The 15,306-nt window shown below is 41.3% G+C and overlaps 1 protein-coding gene across 2 annotated transcripts in view; it reads left to right on the top strand.

Moving 5' to 3' along the window:
* The window catches only part of LOC107078852 (uncharacterized), a 29,042-nt gene that overhangs the window by 2,180 nt on the left and 11,556 nt on the right, over positions 1-15,306 (top strand). Inside the window, exons 2-5 of one of the 2 annotated variants that reach the window (XM_015359502.2) lie at positions 6,414-6,644; positions 8,162-8,332; positions 8,829-8,960; positions 13,470-13,639. In XM_015359502.2, coding sequence (XP_015214988.1) covers positions 6,414-6,644; positions 8,162-8,332; positions 8,829-8,960; positions 13,470-13,639 — 704 coding nt within the window. Of the gene's footprint in view, positions 1-6,413; positions 6,645-8,161; positions 8,333-8,828; positions 8,961-13,466; positions 13,640-15,306 lie in introns of both variants that reach the window. The other variant, XM_015359501.2, reaches the window with a different exon arrangement.

Below are 15,306 nucleotides of genomic sequence, written 5' to 3'. Positions count from 1 at the left end.
CTGGGTTCTTCGATTCAGCGGTTAAAAGTCACCCATATCCAAAATATCTTTTTTTTTCTTACAAATTAAACCTAGAAAACTCAATAATCCAAGTAACCAAAACAAGACCACAACAGTCTCTTTATCGAGATGAAAATAATTAGAATGTACACCGTGACCTCTAACTATTGCCTGTACATGGTTAGCTTACACAACTTCTTGCCAAAATATCTTGTGCCTTGCAGGCAATATTTTGGTTAACAGCTACCCCACAATAATTTGTGGAATTCAGCATTTTTGTTTTTATTCTTAGAGACTTGTGGTTATACAATAATACACCGTTGCACCAGTCCTCTGAACACTTAAATGTAAGCACTTGCAAACCTTCATTTGAAACCTTCTGCTCTTTGTAAAATGCATTCGTCTTGTGCGTGATTTTTGTGGTGTGTGACCAGAACCACTAAATATTTGTCTGAGGACATTTTAATAAAAATAAGCCTAATTTATTTTCAGAATCTGATACTCTGGCCTTATAAATGTCTTCAGTGTGTTTTACATACTGTAGTTACCAAGCAATTATGGAACAGCTATGCGTTTTGAAGAATTACCACCTGTTTCTAGTTATAGAATCCCTCTTCATCCTATTGATACCCATAACTCTTAACATGTGGTGTCATTAAACCTCTGAAAAGGCCATGTTGTCCCCCACAACAAACATTACTTGGAAATGCTGCATCTTTTTAGGGAAACTAGAGGCTGGATTTTCAATAGCCCAGGGTTTCAGTTACCACAATTGCATAGGCAGATTTCTCAGTGGAGTTCCTGTGTGGTTTCGCAGGCTGTGAAGTATCTCTCTGCTTTTAACACGCACTTTCCGAAAGTTGCCTTGCATTCAGGAGGGAGATTTCTTTTTAAAAACACATAGGTTACCCATGAGAAGAGATCCCAGGATCTTTTCAAGTCATATCTTGGAGAAAAAAAAACAGGAGAAAATGCAACTGTCAGGTCTTTTTGTCAACGCTAAACAGACGCCTTCATAGCTTCCATGTCTTCCTTGGGTCCTCATACTACGAAAGGTTCTGAAAGAATACTTTGGGGTGACTTTCTTGGTAATTTTACATGCCCTTTTCAAGTCTCCTCACAATAGCAATTAGCACTCTTGAATCACAGTCTCCTCTCATCAGCACTTGGTGATATAGTATAATAAAAAATGTGACCAGATTCTGCAATCTTATGTCACACCAGTGTATATTTAAAAGCGATGTGGGGATTTTTTCATCGTCTGGAACTTAATTTTGATTGATCATTTGAATGCTTTATACCATGCAGGTTGCACAGAACAGTTTTCTAAGTAGTACAGGCACTGGTAGTGTTTTGTTATGTTCTAGAGTGCACAGTGCATTATTTTGACAGTTTAGTAAAGAGACCAGACTGGGTTTCTGCTTAGAAAAAGTCAGGTTTTATGAGTAACTGTCAAATGTCAGCATTTTATCGTACTTCCTTGAGTCACAAATCATTAGTGTTATTTTCTTGACTTCCATAAAGGCAGCATAATTCTATATGCTTCATCTGTTTTTTTATTTGCCTTCATCGGTTTCTTCAGAAGTGAATTTAGGTAAACTACGTACACCTGACCTGTGTTCTTCAAGCTGTTTCTTTGATTTCAGGGACATCTTTTTGGTGCCATATCATGAAAGCAACAAGTCACCTCATCTGCATGACACAGTCATAAAAGAATCTGAATCAAAAAGTTTTTTTTTAGAGCTTGCTTATATCCAAGTGCAATACAGCCACCTCATTTGAAAAGATGGGCGCACGCTTAGAGACGACATTAACTTGAACCACTTGATAAAGCCACTGTGGACCATCAGATTTAGTTCAATGTAACAGGACTCTGGTGACAAGGCGCCACAAAAATGAGCATGAAAGAAGACACAAAAGGCATGTTCTGTACTTTAAAAATAGCAATGCCATTCAAGATGTTTAATGTGGTTGGTTCTTTTAGAGTTAAGGATCAAAAGGAAGATCTACAGCTTTGTACATATTAAGTTGCATAAATGATGTTTATAAGCTATTTCAAAGTATCTAACCTTAACCATGTGGAAGAAGAAAGCAGAATATTAAACAAAACAAGTATTATTCAGTCAGTTAGCATTTCATTTCTTTCAAAATCCATCCAGGTCTTCGAATGGGGGGAAAAAGATCTCTCAAGAATGAGAGAGTGGGCTTCCACAAATTAATCATTACAGATGGAACTCTAATGAAGAAAATCCCTGTGTTTAAAGGGTGAAAAAGCAAAGCAAAAAGCAAAAAGAGCTTTACTTGTTATTTTATATCCCCGGGGTAAAAGGAGTGAGAGGATGACTTCTCAAGCTTTTTCATATTTTGTAACTACTCATAAAAACATAGACCATAGACCAGTGGGCTCATTTAGCAGCTAGTTGGTGAATGTTCTAATCTAAATAATCCATCAGGCTGTTTCAGCTTCTAGAACATGCTAAGATGTCGGCTCCAGTATCCCACAATCCTCTTTGTAATAAAATGTCTCCTGTGTTCTGTCCCATCCACTCCTAAACTTTACTTCCACGTGTCCTCACCTCCTTCTTGTGTTGCTCGTCTTGGAGAAGTCCCCCAATCTGACTGACTTATTAGTGCCTTTCAGGATGTAGGACACTGACATCTTATGAATTTCAGATAATTGTATAAAACCTTTTAAATGGTTTGTGGTGAAAAGATTTTGTGTAGTGTTTTATGACCATGTTGTCCTTTGCTAGTTTTTCACCTGAACACCGTCTAAGGGAAAGGGGAACACATTTTATAGTGTCATGATGTTCTTGTTGTCCTCATTCTTGTTGCTTGTTCTTGTTGCCCAAACAAGACAAGGGGCAACATGTTGGCGCAGAGATTAGTGTTGCTGCCTCGCAACACTGGGGCACTCGGTTCAGTTCCAGACCTGGGGTGCTGTCAGTGTGGAGTTTGTGTGTTCTTCCTGTGTTAATGTGGGTTTCTCCCAGGTGCTCTGGTTTTTTCCCACAGTCCAAAGACATAAGATAAGATAAGATAAGATAAAATCGGATCACTTTATTGACCATGTACAATTTCTTGTATTCGGAATTTGTCTTCTCACATACCCCAGCTTGCTCTCCATGAGACACACAGACAGGGAGAGAAGCTTGGGGTCAGAGCGCAGGATCGGCTATTTATACGGCGCCCCTGGAGCAGTTGGGGTAAAGGGCCTTGCTCAGGGGCCCAACGGAGTAGGATTCCTCTGCCGGCCACGGGATACGAACCGGCAACCTTCCAGCCACAGGTGCAGATCCTGAGCCACAGAGCCACCGCCCCACCACCTGCTGTTATGTTAATTGCCATCTGGGAAAATTAGCCCAGTTGTGAGTGTAGGTGTGTACCCCAACTTTCACATGTTGAATAGGAAGAAGAGGTTAGATCACGTCTGGATGAATACTCTAGACAGGGCAGATTATATAAGGAAGGAGCTGCACTCCTGCTTCCAAAGGCCAGAGAGCAATTTAGAGTAGCCAGTGCACCTTACATGTCTGTGGTCTGTGAGAGGAGAAAACCTATGTAAACTCCACACAGACATCCACCAGAGCCCACAATCAAAGACTAAGACACTGCAGTATTGAGGCAGCTTCTTGAACTATGAAATAAAGGAAATAATTCTGGTCCACACTATCACATACTGTATAAATATTATATAATAAAATTATCACATACAGAGGCAGAATCTGGATGTAGCGCTGTTGTCTTGTACAACAACAACAACAAAAAAAGAAAACAGAAAGCCTTTCTTGCCCTTGTGTGAACAGTTAGTGACACTGTCATTACCTCAGAATGCTGTGAAAAAGCATTTTCTGTTATTCTGTATGTATTCGCAAGGTGACAGGAAAGGTGCTCGGTTGTTTTAATGTTTTTCTCAACATTGGTGTCATTACGAAGAAACTGCAATCTTGCAGCAGTATTTAAAACAAGATAAATGCCTTGGCAGAGATAATTACAGTTAATGAACTTTTCACAGGCAGATGTTGAAAGATGGAAATCCCTCTTCAAAGCAAGTGATGACTCTTCCCACTTTCCCTGTCATATTACACAAAACCTGTTTAAAATACTGCATTGAAATGCTGCTTCCTGCAGCTCTATTACTAAGGAAAATACTGTATTTTAAAATACATTAAATGCTATTTTTAGTGATTTATTACAAATCAAAGTTGTAATTAACAGTCATGCAGTTTAAAGAGAAAAAACTAAATCCAATGAGCAAATTATTTTGTCATTATTTTACATTAGAGTAATTTCATAAAACCTGTACTAAAATGTCATATATACGCTCAAGAATTATGAAGTTATGTAATTAACAGGACCATACCTTTCACAAAGACCAATATAATTAATACTCTTGCATTTGGATTGATATTTGCTATGGGATTCCCTATGAAAAGTCTAGTGTGGTTTATAGCAGATATTTCTATGCGAAAGTGTTTCCTACAAAAGGGCTGTGCTTAAAACCTGTTCTTGTGCAGTTAGTGTCGACTTGTGTTATTGGTTCCCGGGAAATAACAGCATCTAAGAACTCAATGTACTGAGAAGTGTTTTTTAAGCATTTTGTCATGTAGTAGGATTTGGCTGAGGACCAGCAATCCTGGCTGTAGGACGAGGAAGCTGTGACTCCATACAGAGTTAGGAGTTACCCAAGGGCCAACTGGAAAGGAGGAGGGATGGAGAAGCCACTGTTTTCCTTTCTCATCTGCTTCTCTCTTTGTACAATGGTTAACTGTTATAACTCTATGTATCTGTCTTGTGTATTTTGTGGTGTTCTAAAAGAAAATGTGAAAATTGTTTATCTGTCCTCACAACTACTTATTATACTCTATGTATCTGTTTCCTTTTAAGAAGCAAAGATTAGGGATCTAAAAGATAGAGAAAGGATATTGCTTAGTTGTCAATTATGGGCAGTTATTGTAACTTATTGTTCCTGTGGGACACAAAGTTGTAAATATCGAGTATGGTGTAGAATGTATGGAGTGGAAGGACTTTAACATGGTTTGGTAAAGGAAGTAAAGGAAGGGAAAGAGGTGTATTAAGGACAAGAAAAATATATTAAAAATGAAGATGTTCTCTGATGTTGTGGGGGGGAGGGGGGAGTTGAGGGGAAAAAAACGAGGGAAAGAGGCTTATGTATGGTATTTAAAATTTTTTTTAATTTAGGAAATGACTTTGGTTAAGTGGCTGGAGTGAAAAGGAATTTGGCCTTTGTCATCCTTCTCAGAGTTTTATTGTAAACCCCCTTTGTAATAAGTTAGGTATCACTAAAGGCCGGTGCACTACATGTGATGTACAGCATGAAGAAAAACTCCAGAGGGTGGACAGATGAAAAGCAAAGTGTATCAGAAATGTCAGAAGCCCAGTGTCACTGGGGCACCGCTACAGGGAACTCATTGCATTCATTAGGTTTCACCATTGTATCATCTGGTACACGTTGTACAGATGAAGAAGAAAAGCATACATGTACTGTATATATAACCTATAAAACCATTGCGTGTAGCATATAATTTTAAATGTATCTATGGAAAACCTATTTAAAACATAGAAATAAGCATGAAATGTCAAGCACCTAGTGTTAGAATCTACTGCATAGATGTAGAATCTGAAATAGCTCAAACACCAACACAGTGGGAAGACTTGTTTCAGTTTGAATCAGCAAGAGGTCATGTCATGTCATGTGCCAAACCGCTTTATACCATACAGTGTCGCGGGAAGCTGCAGCCTACTCGGCAAGCAACGTTCGCAGGGCAGGGTACACCCTGGATGGGACGCCAGTCCATCGCAGGGCAAGTGCAAGCCAATCATACATGGGGACAATTTTGAGGCTGCTGTAAAGGCCGATGGGTGAAATTTGGCCTGTACACCGGGATAACTCCCTACTCTTATCGAGACATGACCGGGGATGTTTAATGACAACTGAGAGACAGAACCTTGGTTTAGCGTCTCATCCGAAAGACGGTGTCCCCGCCACTATACTGGAGCATTAGGACCCACACAGACTGCAGGGTGGATGCCCCCCACTGGTCCCACTAACACCACTTCCAGCAGCAACCATAGTTTCCCAGGAGGTCTCCTATCCAGGTACTGACCAGGCTCAACCCTGCTTAGCTTCAGTGGGCTGCCAGTTGAGAGCTGCAGGTTGATATGGCTGCTTCAGAGGTAGACACAATACATATTATAGAATCATCATTTCATATAACCAAGATGAGGTAGAATGCTTCACAGCTCTTGAAAATTTTTATGAAATCTATTCTCAAACATTTGTGCGAAACCCTGCGTCTTACCTCTGTCCTTGTTGAAAGTCGCGTCCGTTCCTGTCCAGATGGGGCTCACCATTGTTCGGTCCGGTCTCCCTTGCACGCTGTACCTTCTAGGAGACGAGTGCATGACCCTGGCCTTGAAGAGCCGCTGCGAAAACCTGCTGAAGAGGCGACAGAGCCGGAGCGAGAGGCAGGGCACCAAGGGACGGGCACGTCGGAGCCACCTGGCGGCGGGTCCACACTCCAGCCGGGCCAAGCGGATGGGGGGCGTGTGCGAGGTTCATTTTCTGCCCCTGGTGGTTGGCGTGAAGGACCTGAGCAGGACACAGCGGCTCCACTGCGTAGGTGGGTTCTCTGATCTGGGCAAAATTATGATGTCATTCCTTCATAGTGTGGATATGGATCTGAAGTAGAGACACCACTGACTGTATATTTCCGCACACCATAAATACAAAAGATTAACATCCATATCCTAAGGAATGGGTTGTAGCTGACCATCCAAGGTCATTGCCAGAGTGTTAGCAAGTGAAATGTCCACCTTCCTCCCCTGCATGTGGGACCCAGATGTCATTGTCATTGAACAGAGTCTGGTTCCAGTTTCGGGGTGCTTAAGTGTTTTCTTGCACTGATTCCCTCATGATGGCAATCGTTGTAGAAGATACAGGGATCGGAAAATTCTGTTCTTCTTCTTCGCCTCAAAGTTTATGGTGCCATTGAAGTGTAAGTGATCCACTCCTTGGATGGAGATTCTAAAGTGTGAGAAGGAGGCTCAACCAGCAAACGCCTCTTCTCAGGGCCCAGGTGAGGAGGTGAGTGGTGTGAGATGGGGCCGTATCATTAGCTGGCTGTGACCTGGATTTGCAACATTGTTTTGGAAAGGAACAAGTAAAGGTTGATTCCTTGCTGAAAAGAGAAGGAAAGGAACTCAATGTTTCGGCTGTGGAGCCTTCTTCAGGTGTGAGAGAGAGAGGGGAAAATCGGGAGCTGACAAATCGTGTGAGAACAAAAGCCAGGAGTTTAGAGGAGGCGGGAGCAGGAAAGAAGCAGAGTGGGCACTCAGGTATTGTGAAGTCGAGAGAGGTGAAGAGAGGTGTTAGGTCAAAACCTGCAAATGAATAGAGAGGATCCAAAATTAACGCGCCTGTCGTTGAGAGAAGGGGGAAGGTGTGATCGTAGTTTCAGGATAATTTGGGTTTTGGATGTCTTTCTGCAATAGGATATCCGAAACCCCTCTTTGAGAAGGCAGACGGAGAGAGCAGTATGATCGTGGCCGTTAGAGGTAAAATGGGAAACTATGAGTTTGGAGAGATCTTTGATCCTCACAGCCCTGACATGTTCCCTGAAGTTTGCTGGAGGTACGAGATGTCATCTGAGTGATCTGGAATTGTCCAGAGTGTCCTTGAATTGTTGTTTTGGAAAGTCAGCCGGGGGTTGAAAGGCTGCGGGTTTGCCAGGGTTTCTTCAGCTTGCCATGCAACAGCACAACCTGTGGCTTGCTGGGCACGTCATCTTGCGGTGTTATCAATACAAGCTGCCTTAGCTCTTCTCTAATGCAGAATCCTGTTGGAGGCCTGGAAAAGTGAAAACTTCATGAAGATCATGACGACAGATGCATGCATGGAGTTTTAACTTCACCACCTCTCTTGTGAGGGTGGTGGCAGTATGCTAAGTAGATCAGATCAATGCTAGATTTGGGGATGCAGAAGCAGATTGCTGCCGATGTTCCATGTGCTGCAAACCTCTTGGTTTCACATGTTTTGGCCGTGTTTGTCATACAGTGGGTGGGAGGATATGGGCTCCTGCCCCGCCGCAAAAACGATACCTGAGCAGCCAACGTGAGCCGGTCTTGTTTTTCACTGCAGAGCACCGGGACTTTGCACCCTGCCCTCGCCCTCTCCCCATCACCAGCCCCAGCCCGTCAGCTGCTAGCTGTGAGCTCAACAAGAACACCCGCCGCTGCCACCAGCAGCACCTGCTCACCCGCCAGTCGTGCCGCGTGTACCAGACCTGCGACCACGCCATATTGCTCTCAGGTATTCTGCACTGCTGTCTACATAGACTCTAGAGCCTTTGTATAGCCTGTGTATATGCATAGGTCTGTATTGATATACGTATAGACTATGTATAGAGTGTTGTATATGTATAGGTATGTATTAGATATATGTATAGGCTATTTATATGTATGTATTAGATATATGGCCCTGTGTGTTTATGTGCTAAAAATTAGGATCAGCAACAATTAACCATATACTGTAATTAAAGCAGCAATTTATTAAATGGCTCACAGTGTTACTCTGTTGTTTCTATCAACTTTACTGTATGTCTGCAATAAGAAAAGACATGGGCTTCCTGCTTATCAGATGTTGCAATCTGCATGAGAGCTGGGCCCGTTCTTGAGTAGGTGAGGCCTACAGTTTTTCTCTGCATCAAAAGAGCCGTGTGAACTTTCCAAGGGAAAGATATGACATGCGGATTTCGTCCTTAAAGTTAATTGTTTCATTTGATTGGTTCTTTGTATGCTTTTCCCAGGTGGATGGCAGGAGCAGATCACTTATCAGCGTCACATGCAAAACATCCTGCATTTCTACAGGATGCTGAGGAGCAATGGCTTTGAGAAAGAGCACATTAAGACCTTTTTCGCAGGTGATGGGCAAGCAGCAGGTACGTTTTGGCTCACTTTCTTACCATAAAAGTGAATACTCATAGATCCTCTTCATTAGATAATTAACAGACAATAAGGCAGTAAAAGATGAGACTTGTGGATGTAGATCAGACAGATTCAGCAAGGTCTCCCACCCTCCAAGGTACTGCTAGATGTTGAATTTTGGTCTTTTGAATTCAGATATATTTGACTGCGTTACATTATACATACACACCCGTGAAACTCCTGGCTGAATCTGTACAACTGCCTGGCCTGACCTGGTTTTCACTTCCAAAACCTCAAGGTGTCACTGAATCCACTGAAACGAAACTGAAGAAAGAATGATCAACCACAGATCCCTTTAGAAGTACAGTATAATGAAGGACAGTTTAACTCGTGGACACCTGATGTGTTGAATGCCTAACCACAATAGACTGGTTAGATGACACATCCGTTAATTCTTTAGCCTCTTCTTCCAGTTCAGGTTCGTGGGGGAGCTTGAGCCCATCCCTGCAACGAGCATGTGGCAGGGTACACCCTGGACAGGACATCATGGGGCAGACGAACAGACACACACTCACACCAGGGCCAGTTTTCCTAGAAGCCAGTTGACCTAGAACTGTGCTTTTGGTCTGTGGCATAACAGTATAACATTCCACCAACATACAGAACTTGAACGTTGCATAAAATTATATGACTTTCTAGACAGCACATGAGCAAAACATGTCTGTTTTAAATATCAAAATCATACTTCAGGAATGTGTAAAATTGTAGCACTCAGTTATCTATTCAGTATGCATGAATGGAAAGTAAAATGTGAGACAATTACACTTGTTAATAATAGGGAGATCACACAAAAATACCCACCCATCTTTTCTAACTGCTTCATCCAATTACACAAGCGTACCCTGGACAGGACACCAGTCCATCACAGGGCAGACACACACACACACACGAGGGCCAGTTTTCCCAGAAGCCAGTATGTTACTGGGCTGTGGGAGGAAACCCACAGAAACACGGGGAGAACATGCAAACTCCACACAGACAGCACCCCATTCTGGAAAAGACCCCAAGGCCCCAGCACTGCGAGGCAGCAATGCTAACCACAGCATACATCACCATGCGGCCCGAGGTGAAACATTTCATGAGCAAATTAATAAGTAACAGACTGCAGAGAAAAGAAAAAAAAGCCCAGAATAAATTAATTTTTGCCCTTCAGTCAGGGCAAAAATGGATGATTGCTGTTTTGGTCATACTGTCATCTTTGAAATGAAGCAAACAAATCACCATTAAAACTCTAGCCTACAATACAATTTCCTCATAAACCTCTGTTGTAAACAGGACGTATTGCATCAAAGGTTTTCATGAGTGAAATCATGAATCATTTAAATACGTTGAAAGTGACAATAGTCTTATGTCTAGAAACATGACTTTACACTATTATTTTAGTGTCAGCTTCAAAAATTTATTATAATGCCAAATACTTGTATAGGTTTTTCTATTTTTGTGAGTCCTTTTAAAAAAATACAGTTTGGCTGTTTTTTTTAGAAATGCAATTCGTATTCTAGCTGTGAGAGATACAGGAGTCTGAATAATTATATTTTCTGCAATGCCCATCCAACTTCTGTCTGAAGTCTGTCTGAATTTCTTCCTGAATTTGCCCTTGGTAAAATGTAAAGTATTTTATTTTGAGACTCGATTCCTCCAAAGCACAACTTTATTATGTTAACACAAAATTCTGCAGTTACTAGGAGTGTATTGGTAATCTCTGTTGGAAAAAAAAAAGGTTACTCCCAAACTGAAACATCGAGATGAGTTGCTCTACGAAGAAAAAAAGCATGTTTAGTCAGTTCTATTTATTGTCTACTTTTTAGTAAATTGAGCCTCTTAGAATTGTGCACTGGTATGTTAAATGCTACAGTTCCAAAAATAAAGAAAGTAAAGGTAATTACCCAGTCAAGATGAGGCCTTTTTAGATAGGTGCCAGAAAGTGACTACTTATGGTACTTTGAGATTTGTCCATGAGAAGCTGGAAGAAATTGTAGTGTCTGGCAACGTTTCTGCTCCGAGAAAAGTCTCTTTTCGGGAAGCCATTAAGTCATTAAGAGGCAGGCAGCTGGGACTGAACCCTCAGCCAGAGTTCTTAATGAAAAACTGACATTTTCTTTTGTGTGGAAAAGATCCCTCTTTCCAACCTCTTCTGTTGCTGTGAAGGCCTTGATCCTCTGCGACTGTTAATGTGCTCAGTGGGGACCATGTTTTCACGCCAGCTTGCTTTGAAATCATGGCCCGGCTGTCCTCTCGCAAGGAAAAGCCTATCATTCAAAAAATTAAACAGGCCTTTTTTAAACGGGGGTGGCTGAATCTCAGGGATGCGCGTGGAAACCTTCACAAAGTGACTGAAGTCTTTTTGGAACTGCAACCCAACGCCAACCAAATTTCCAATGTGATATTTACCTAAAAGCAAGGGGGAGGGGCATACTTTTTCTGCTTTTTTCTGCTTTTCTGCTGATTCATGGTTTTCAGTTCTTACTGTTACTGTCAGGACATGGAAAGCTGCAATGGAATGGATTATGGATCAAAAAATCACATGACCGTTAATAGTAATTAACAAAAAATACAATCCTTTTCAGCCCTAGGGAACCTAAAGTGCTTTACTTATAGGAGGGAACCCATTTAATCCACCAGTTAAGTGTAGCCCCTACCTTGTTGGCGCTTGGTAGCCATTAGGCTCCAGAAGACCCACTGCACAGCAGATCATCTGGAGACACGAGAAATTGTTTCATAGATGGAATGAAGGGAGGGACATATAGAGGCCAGACTGTACAAAACTGAAGTGGAATTTAGAGGAATTTAAGACACCGGGGTCAATACTCTTACTCTTCTGAACAGCACCATGGGATCTTTAAGTAATCGGGACGTCAGTTTAATGTTTCATCCAAATCACGACACCCCGTACGGCACAGCACAGTGTCCCCGCTCAACGTACTGCGGTGTTGGTTTGGAAATTCTGGCCCAGGGGGAAGAGTGCTGAAACTAAGTAATGGAAATTGGGTTTTAAGTGCTTGACACTGTGCTTTGGGCTTTTTTTTTTCCACAGGCCTTAATTTTAAGTTAACAGTTTAAGGGGCTGAAGTCTGGAAATGAGTGCTTTGTTCGCTTCATTCATTTATAGTTATTTATAGTTATGGTGTTCTATCCTAGCATTTCTAGCAAATTCTGACCTTAGTGCCCTACTTTCGGAAAAGAAGTTCGTGGTTCTTACCTCTGAGCTTCCTTATGAGAAAGAACTGAGCATTGGTATGCATTTTCCATCCTAAAGCTAAAAAGCAAATACATTAATCCCTTGCCAACGGTGAAGGCTACAGTACTGAAAAACCTTGACGTAAGTAAAGCCATGGTTGGTAAACTTAAGGCTTTTTGGAGAAAGTAGTGCAAGGGGAACTGAAGTCACGATTCAACCTATTAAACATTTGTTTTCACCTATTTTAAAGTAAAACAGAAACATTTGAGCAAAGAAAAACAATATACAGTATTTTGGAAATAACCTTGACTAGTTTTGAAATGAATTTCTGACATTATTCGGACCTTTATTACTGTGATGGCGCCCATGTAGATCAGGTCACATGGCATGCATCGGTCCTGAAGTGACTTCTTACACTTACTCTGATAGCTTCCTCACTTTTCTTTATTGTACGAATTGTAAATTCATTTGCGCCAAACTACCGACCAACAGCTCTGTTACGAAGTCTTTCATGCAACTTATCAAGCAATTTCATTACTCCTTCTAAGCTAGTCACAGATATGGAGCACTTAGCATCTTTGGACTCTTGGCCCTCTCTCATATGCTTAGAAAGTTGTAGAAATTGGGGACACGTCTGCTCGCAAAGAAGGCTGGCTGAGAAGCAACGAGATCAGACCGAGTGGCTGCTCTCTCTCTCTCCTCTTCTTGCGAAAAGAATGATCTTGCAGCACCTATCACAGCTCATGGTTCCTTCTCAAATTCAAAGAAAGGAACTCGAAATTGTTGGGGGGGTCGGGGGGGTGGGGGTGGTACTGTACATGGTAAAATGTTACACAAAAAATTTTGTGTGGATACTCAAAACCACATAAAGGTAAATTTTTGTATAGCAAGGTATTGCTATATTGCAGTCCGACTACAAATGGATTGATCTGTCATGCGAATTCTATTCCTTTGCGTACTTTGGGAATACCAAGGCCATCTGAACAATTTCTAAGAGCAGACACTGTTGGCCTCCTTTGGAAACAGTCTTTTTGGAACCTCATGGCACCAGGGTCCTGAGTTTAGCAGCTCCCTGTGTGGAGTTCACACAAAACTTTTGTAGGTGATTCATTAACCTCTAAAAGTCAGAGGAGGTCAGGTATGAAATCAAACTCAAGTTCAAGAGATGTTGTTGCAAGGGTCTGACAGAGCTTCGGAATTTCATGAGGAACCCAGGGGTACCTTAAGCAGCTTTGTGTAGTAGCTGTTTTTTTCCTTCTGACATCTTTGTTTCTCTCTCCAGCAGAGAAGGAGGCAGAGGGCATCTATCCTGCTACAGAGAAGGTGGCCATTCGCAGTTACATTTCCTACATCTGCCGTGCGATCCACTGTGCTGACTCCCTGGTGCTGTACCTCAACAGCCCAACCAGGAATGATGGAACCATGCTGCTCTGGGACGTCAACAAGAATGGCATTGTAAGTTGAGATCTCGCTGAGCCAGCGTTTTCCTCAAGAGCCCTCAATAATTGTGATCAGTTATTTGAATTGTGATCAGTAACAGTAAATTGTTAAATTTAGTCATTTGGAGGTTGCGAGGGAACAAGTAAAGGTTTATTCCATGCTGAAAAGAGAAGAAAAGAAACACAATGTTTCGGCTATGGAGCCTTCTTCGGGTATCTGTTGCTGCCGAAACGTTGTGTTTCTTTTCTTCTCTTTTCAGCATGGAATAAGCCTTTACTTGTTCATTTGCAGCCTACATATGCTGACGCAGCTCCCTACTTGATTTGGAGGTTGTTTGGAACTGAAATCTAATTTTCATCCATCAAGGATTTCCATTCATTGAACAGATTGCTTTCTTGATTTACTTTATTACTTTCTGATAGGTGTTGCCAATCTTTAAAAGCAGGTGACTTCTAAGACTAACAGTATTGGGGCTCCCCAGGAGCAGGGTTGGAGACCCTGAGAACAGTTGGATAAGGTTCTCAGATCACTCTTCCTTTAAGAACCAAACATGCAAGATGCACCAAAATGCATTCCTTCATTTGTGGCTTTTTATTGCTGTTTTTGATTTGAGTGTAGTTGCTCTTGAGTTATTTTCCATGACTTTCGCACAACCAGGCCTATGATAATACAGGGTCTTTGTAAAACTGCTTTTGTGAAGGTTTGTAGGGAGTGTAATTTATAGTACATTTCAATGGCATAGGGTATCAAAGCACAGTGAAAGGAAAGGATTACAAAACTTCCATTGGAATAAATGCCTCAAAACACTATAGCTCCTGGAGTAGATTATTTTAGCATTACTTGGAATATTAATTTTAAAACTACATTTACCTTTTTCTAGACACTGTAGCATTGTAGAGATAGCATGTAGTCTATGTATTTTTTTTCATTATTGCTGTTGCATTATCATGTCATTTTCAAGAATGCATTTCTTTCTAGAAGATATTTTTATAGACATACAAATAATATAGAATTGACACAATACACACAATTTCATTTCAATAAAAGGCTTGATTAGGTGGTTTCTATCAATATTAGTATTACGATTCATTCTGAGATCATAAGACTCATGATGAATAAGTATAGAAATTCTGATTAGTTGTCTTATCGTCCATATTAATGATTACAGTGAGTACAGCATTAATTATCACTGAATGATCAAGGCTTTTGTTGAAATTAAAAGCATCTCTGTGGATGTTTTTATTTGTTTGTCCAACAAGGAGTCTCTCCTAGTCTGTTTCCAGAATGTCAAAAATGAAGTGCCAGTTTTGGAAGTCCAACTTCAAAACTAAATAAGTCTTCATTTACAGGGTGTTTTATATACCTGAGCTCCCGGAGTGGATAATTTGTAATCTCTGTAACTTGAAACGACCTCTTCCCTCTAGTCTTTTGCCAAAACTGTCAGCTGAATCCCATTTGTGGTTAAAGAGGAATTTGGCCCCAAAAGGTTAGCTGTTCTCCCCTGAGAGAACTGTATTGTCTTAATCAGCTGGCAAGGCACAAACTCTGCCCCTCATCTCTATACAAAGGGAAAAAATGCATCTACAAGTGGTGGAGATAATGTTCTACAATTTACTGTACAATCTGTGTTGTGGCATAATGAATAAATAATCCAATAGCTTTGTTTTACATGATGTATTTGG

The sequence above is a fragment of the Lepisosteus oculatus genome, chromosome 12 (genome assembly GCF_040954835.1).
Source record: "Lepisosteus oculatus isolate fLepOcu1 chromosome 12, fLepOcu1.hap2, whole genome shotgun sequence".
In the NCBI taxonomy this organism is placed as follows: Eukaryota; Metazoa; Chordata; class Actinopteri; order Semionotiformes; family Lepisosteidae; genus Lepisosteus; species Lepisosteus oculatus.
Note: the sequence above shows the minus strand (reverse complement) of the source record. Positions and strands in the feature narration are given on the sequence as shown.